Below are 6428 nucleotides of genomic sequence, written 5' to 3' on the forward strand. Positions count from 1 at the left end.
CTTTACAGTTTTAAAAATTCAGAAAAAAAGAAAAATAAGGATAAGTCAGCAGGGTTTATTGGAAAACAAAGTTTTCTTCCATGTGGACTCCATTGGTTGGTGTTAGGAAGGGCATCCAGCTATAGAAACCATGCCAAAATAGGTATGGGGCCCAGGCAGCACTTCAGTTTGCCAGCTCCTGTCAAACTGTCCAACTCATTCCGGCATGGAAAACACACATTAAATGATGATGATATAAATATACATGATGGAATGATGTTTAAGGGAGTAATTTGGCTGCTATTTTTAGCAAGTCAGATGACCTCGTAAAGGGTTTTCCCACTTTTTTCTTGTCTCGTCACAAACACAGTTGTCTCCTTTACCATAAACTACCTCTTGCTCCTATCATCTGTATCCTAATTCCTCTTTCTCTCTCTCTCTCATCACCTCTGTTCATGCTTCTTTCAACAGCAAGCTGTAGCCAAGTACGTGTCCCTCATCCCACATGTGCCGGAATGCAGGGCTTTACCAGAATGTTGTGATATCTGGACTACATGTGATGTAAGTATATGCAAATTCATATATATGTTTGATATGTGTGTGTATGGTTGGGGGAAATTTGGGGGAAGGGGCTGGTCAATAAGACAGCAAGCTTGCAGAATTGTTAGCAATATTTAGTGGCATTTTTGTCCTTCCTGCTCTTTATGCTCTGAGTTTAGATTCTGCTAAGATCAGGCTTGATAAAGTAAATATCAGTCAAACACTGGTGTTAATATAATCATGTTTCAGGGTAGATTTAAAGGATACCCCAACCTTTTCCAATGAAATACATTGACCTGTATCTCTGTTAAAGATTATCTATTGTTATTATTATTGTTGTTTATTAATGTTATTGTTGCCATGACAGCAATTCCTACAGATGTTGGCTGGAGACAGTGACGAACACAGCATCCTGTTGACAAACTACTTCCTTGGACTTGGCAAGACAGCCTATTTTGGTTTAGGTAAGCCTGTCTACATTTCACACTGTGTCTGTCTGTCTCTCTATATATGTTTGTCTGTGTGTCCCACAGTGTATGTATAACATTCTGTCTTTCTCTAATGCACAGAAATAATTATAGTAATAATAATAATAATAATTAATTCTTTTTATTGGCCACAAGGACCAATGTAAATCAAAACATTAAAGGACAACACAAGACGATATACGAAGGGTTTTGCAAAATCAGAAAAAGGTCCATGTAACCATTCAATAACAGAAAAAAAAACAATGTAACAAGTAAAAACTCCCAATTTTGGGTGCAGCTTCTAGTTGATTACATAAATCCCAATGTTCAGTCGGTACTTATTTTATTGACTCCGAAAGGATGAAAGGCAAAGTCAACCTTGGCAGAAATTAAACTCAGAACATAAAGACGGACAAAATGCCACTAAACATTTTGTCCAATATGCTAATGATTCCGCCAGCTTGCATCATTATCATCATCATCGTCATCATTATTATTTTTTATTTAAATGTTCTAAAACCCTTTGTATTGTCCTGTTTTGTCATTTCATGTTGTTTTTATGTAAACCTTTGTGGCCCATAAAAGAATTTATTATTATTATTATCATTATTATTATTATTATTATTATTAAGGTGGCAAACTGGCAGAATCATTAGCACACTGAATGAAATGCTTAGTGGTATTTCGCCCATTGCTATGTTCTGAGTTCAAATTCCGCCAAGGTCGACTTTGCTTTTCATCCTTTTGGGGTCGATAAATTAAGTACCAGTTGAGTACTGGTGTCAATATAATTGACTTACCCCTCCCCCAAATTTCAGGCCTTGTGCCTATAGTAGAAAGGATTATTATTTTTTATTTAAATGTTCCAAAACATTTTGTATCGTCCTGTTTTGTCATTTCATGTTGTTTTTATGTAAGCGCTTGTGACCAATAAAAGTATGAAAGATTATTATTATTATTAAAATATAATGTGTCTTGAATGGCACAACAATGCACTATAATAACTGTTATACTTTAATTATCCATAGTCTGATATAATAATAATATTTCGGAATACAAAAATTCCTTCTTCAGATATCGCTAGGAATTGTTCGAGTCACTGCTAGTACAGAAATATACTGAAATACATTTCTATAATACAATAGAAACATTTAAATTAATAAGGTTTTTCTAAGATGTTGGCAGCACTTGTCAGCACAATCTTTTTGATTTCTGTGAGATATGGATCTCCTGGGATGTTGTCTAGAAGTTTCTGACACCCATTTTTATCATATATAGAGCACCTACAACAACAGGAACTGGTTTTGCTTTAAAATGTCACAAAATTATTTTTATCAGTGGGTGCACTTATTTTTATTATTTGTGTCTATATGAACTTTATTATTATTATTATTATTGTTATTATTATTGTTATTGTTATTATTATTATTATTATTATTATTATTATTATTTGTATTTGTATGAACTTATTCAGGCAGTGGTATTCCCAATGGTGTCACGTCATGTGTATTGACGATGGAGGAAAATGGCAGCTGTTTGCTTTGGAACTACAAAGACGGTAGATTTTACTACACTCACACAAGTTACCTCCCCTTGCACAACCTAGGTTGTCTGATAAACAACAAAAATGTAAGGAAACACTCCTACTGCACCTCTTTCATCGTCCCTCTTCTATGTGTCATCACTTTCATCATTTCACCTCTGTGTGTCATCTCTATCGTCTTACCTGTTTATCTGTTGTTTCTTTCATTGTCTTACGTCTATCTGTCATTGTCTTACGTCTGTCATACCTGTATCACTCCTTATTTGTCATTCCTCCGTAGATATGGGCCAACGTCCAGATGTATGACAATCCCACTCGCATGACTTTCAACATTGATGATGCATCTTGCTGGAAACCGTTTTTCCATTCCAACTATCCAAACCCTGGATTGTCTTCAGTACAGGTCAGTCCTCCTTTATTTCTATCACTGTCTGTCTGTCTGTCTCTGTATCTCTCTCTGACAATGAGAAATGTTCATTTTTTTGAAGGGTTTTTTTTAATGTGTGTGATGAAGTCAAAAGTGTGACCACCCTCGTTAATGATCTGCTAAGCAAATATGATATTTTTAGTCCAGTTGATGATCTGCAGCTGTTACCATAACTATCATCAGAAACCATCTACAGAAATGTCATCTCTCAGTTAAATGCAATGCAGAATCATGACATCATGTGTGTGTGTGTGTGATGGAAATCAACTCAGTAATGAGTATGACCATCACTTATTAATGAGCTGCAAAGCAAATATGCAACTGGTACCTCAACTATCACAGAAATGTTATCCCTCAGTTAAATGCATTACCTCTGGATATCCTTGTTGCTTATTTTGATTATATATATATATGATGGTTCTTGTAATTTTGTGTGGAAAACAAGATGAGCATTTGAAAGACAAACTTGGTAACAGCAAGTTGGGCTGAATTGTTAGCATATCAGACAAAATGCTTCATGATATTTTTTGTGGAATGATACTTTGAGGAACTTTTTTATGAGTACCACCAGATTAGTCAAATCCATTATCTATAATTATCTATCTATCTGTTTGTCTACATACCTGCCTCTCTCCCTGTATCTATCTATTTATCTATCTATTTATCTATCTATCTATCTATCTGTCACTTGTCTCCTTGTAGGTCGACTCTCTAGACTATACTGACACAGATGACAGCTATGTGAAGGAACTCCAAGACAAGATCGAGAAATGCCTGAAGAACAAATTTTCTGATTGGCGAAGGAAACACCTGACGAGATGGAATCGTTATTTCACAATGATCATCCGGAAGATTCTGCCCAAGTAAGGAGGTTGCAATCATTCTTCTAGGGTGTGTCTGTGTGGTGATGTTAGTGATAAGATTTTGGTGGGGATATAGTATAGTGGTGGTGGTGACGGTGGTAGTTGTGCTAGTGGTAGTGGTGGTGGTGGTAGTGGTGGTGGTGGTGGCAATGGCTGTGGTGGTGGCAGTGACAGTGGTGGTGATGGTGGTGGCGGTGGTTTGGGGGGATAGGCAGCAAAGCTATGATGACTTTTTGGGGGTTGGGGTTTCTTCTAGTGTTTGATTTGGTGGTGTTTGTGATGATAATTGTATTTATTGTTAAGCGAAGTGAGCTGGCAGAATCATTAGCACACCAGATGAAACAGACGAAAATGCATAGTAGCATTTTCGTCTGTCTATACGTTTTGAGTTCAAATTCTGCCAGAGTTGACTTTACCCTTCCATGCTTTTGAAGTTGATAAAATAGGTACCGGTTGAGCACTGGGGTTGATGAGAACACAGCCCACTACCCGGTCTGAGAATTGAAACCACGATCATATGATTACTAATACAAAGCCCTAACCACTTGGTCATATACCTCCACCATCTTATTTTAGGACAATGTTATTGACTGTGTCCCTTTTTTTCTTTTTAAGAAAGTAAAAGTATAACCCTAGGGAGATTTAGCTGCTAACTCTATCAGGTCTTGCTACCATATAGAGGTCTCCCTTGTCTTCAATATGTACCAGTTAAATATGGAGCAGAGATCTAATCAGTCTATATACCCCACCCTTGTTTAAAATATGTTCTAAATCTCTGTCATAATTTCTTTCATGTGAAGGTTGGAGGAAAATTGTACAAGTGCTACCATTAAGGAACATATCACAGACATTGAACATTCTTGGTCTTCTTATAAGGTAAGGTTGTTAGCTTAATGTTATTGTTATTATTATTATTATTATTATTAAACTGATCCTTGTATTTTTTCTTCTCTTTCTTCTGCAGATCTCTGGCTCCCCAATCAATATGTCCTTTACAGACATCCCATCCGTTGTCCAATCAATCTACGAAATGGGAATACACAGCTACGACACCAGCAATGTGGAGTTTGCCCTCGCTGTCTACGTCCACCCTTACCCCAATAACATTCTCTCTGTCTGGGTATATGTTACAGCCTTGGTGAAAATGCGATAAAACCAAACCGTAATTGGGTGGAACAGGTTAGTAAAGGTTAAGGGTCTTAGTAGTGGTATTGGGTTAAAGAGAGATGTTTGAGAGGTTGTTGGTGGTAAGGGATAGACAAGCATTGGGTAATTATGTTTCACAGGGTTTTCCTTTTCTGTAGTCTGGCTGTAGATGATATCTTGATAGGGTGGTAGCTCTTGACAGCTAAGTAGACTGAGACCAGTACTATACATACATATATATATATATATATACAGGATTGTCTGAACAACATTATTGACTCCCAGGTACAGAAATACATGGTACCTCTAGCATTTATTTATTGATGACAAGCCAAAGCATACATTGAAGATTAGCACTTGGACCCCAAGGGTAACTGCCAGAATGCTTATCCCATAAATGACAATCACTGTAATTTTGTAGGAATACTTCCTGCCTACCTATCTACCTACCTACCTTCTTATCTATCTGTCTGTCTGTGTGTTTTTCCTTCTATCTGTCTGCACACAGGCATGTGTATATAAGCATGAATATAGATGTATGTACACATACGCACACACACACAGTGAATTGGTAGTCATTATTCTTTCTGTGTAAAACAGAAACAAAAGGAAGAGAATTTCATTGAAAAATTTAAGTGAAAGATTTACAAATAATTGTCAATGAAGTGAAAATCAATTATTTTTTTCTTCTTTCTGAGGAACTGAAAGATATTTTGATGTAGTGGGAATTTCAGCCAAAATTTTTGAACTTTAACCCCTGCTCCTCTGTTCAATTTACATCTCATCAATACAACACAACATACCATTAAAATATCAAACAGACTCTGACTGTTTGATATTTTGGGCTCTGACTGCTGCTAATTGCTCCTGTATATCTGCCACATACAAAGACTTTATTAATTGTCAGTCCACCTGTGATCTTACTACACCTCTTGTGCCTATATACATACATCAGGGGTTCTCAACCTTTTTTTTTTACCTATGAACCCGTTTTATTCTGGTGGAACCCCATAGACATTGAAATTAGTTTTATAGATATTTCTTTCAAAATTCCTATTTTGTTTTTCACTCATTCACTTGTGTAGGGGGGTTGCAATAGAACTTTCTAAGGGAACGTGTTTCAGTGGTGGGAAACATGTTGAACTACGTAAAACATTAGAGAAAGAAACCTAGTTGTTTCATGCAAGAAATACATCTAAAGAACAAATCATTTTTCACGAACCCTTAAAATACTATTGTGAGTCCCCAGTTTACTATTTTGATTGTCTGGATCTCCCAAAATCTTATACAACCCCCAGGGGTCACTCAGACCCTGGTTGAGAACCACTGGTATACATATACACTTATATATATTGTAATTAAGAATTAAATACTGTTGTTTACATTTAAAAAAAAAAGATCTGTCCATGAAATATTTTTACATTTCTGTCAATAAAGAAAAGATTTTCTTGTTTTAAAACATC

General features: G+C 36.2%; 1 protein-coding gene across 2 annotated transcripts in view; it reads left to right on the forward strand.

The window, feature by feature from the left end:
* LOC106876947 (coiled-coil and C2 domain-containing protein 2A) overlaps positions 1-6428 on the forward strand; it is a 43923-nt gene extending 37495 nt beyond the window's left edge. For both annotated transcript variants that reach the window (XM_014925713.3, XM_089339461.1), the window contains 7 exons: positions 451-540; positions 887-983; positions 2461-2615; positions 2810-2932; positions 3659-3819; positions 4620-4695; positions 4784-6428. In XM_014925713.3, the coding sequence (XP_014781199.2) occupies positions 451-540; positions 887-983; positions 2461-2615; positions 2810-2932; positions 3659-3819; positions 4620-4695; positions 4784-4972 (891 nt within the window). In that variant the 3' untranslated portion in view covers positions 4973-6428. The remainder of the gene's footprint in view (positions 1-450; positions 541-886; positions 984-2460; positions 2616-2809; positions 2933-3658; positions 3820-4619; positions 4696-4783) is intronic.

This window comes from Octopus bimaculoides, chromosome 21 (assembly GCF_046866305.1).
Source record: "Octopus bimaculoides isolate indiv1 chromosome 21, ASM4686630v1, whole genome shotgun sequence".
NCBI classification, from domain to species: domain Eukaryota; kingdom Metazoa; phylum Mollusca; class Cephalopoda; order Octopoda; family Octopodidae; genus Octopus; species Octopus bimaculoides.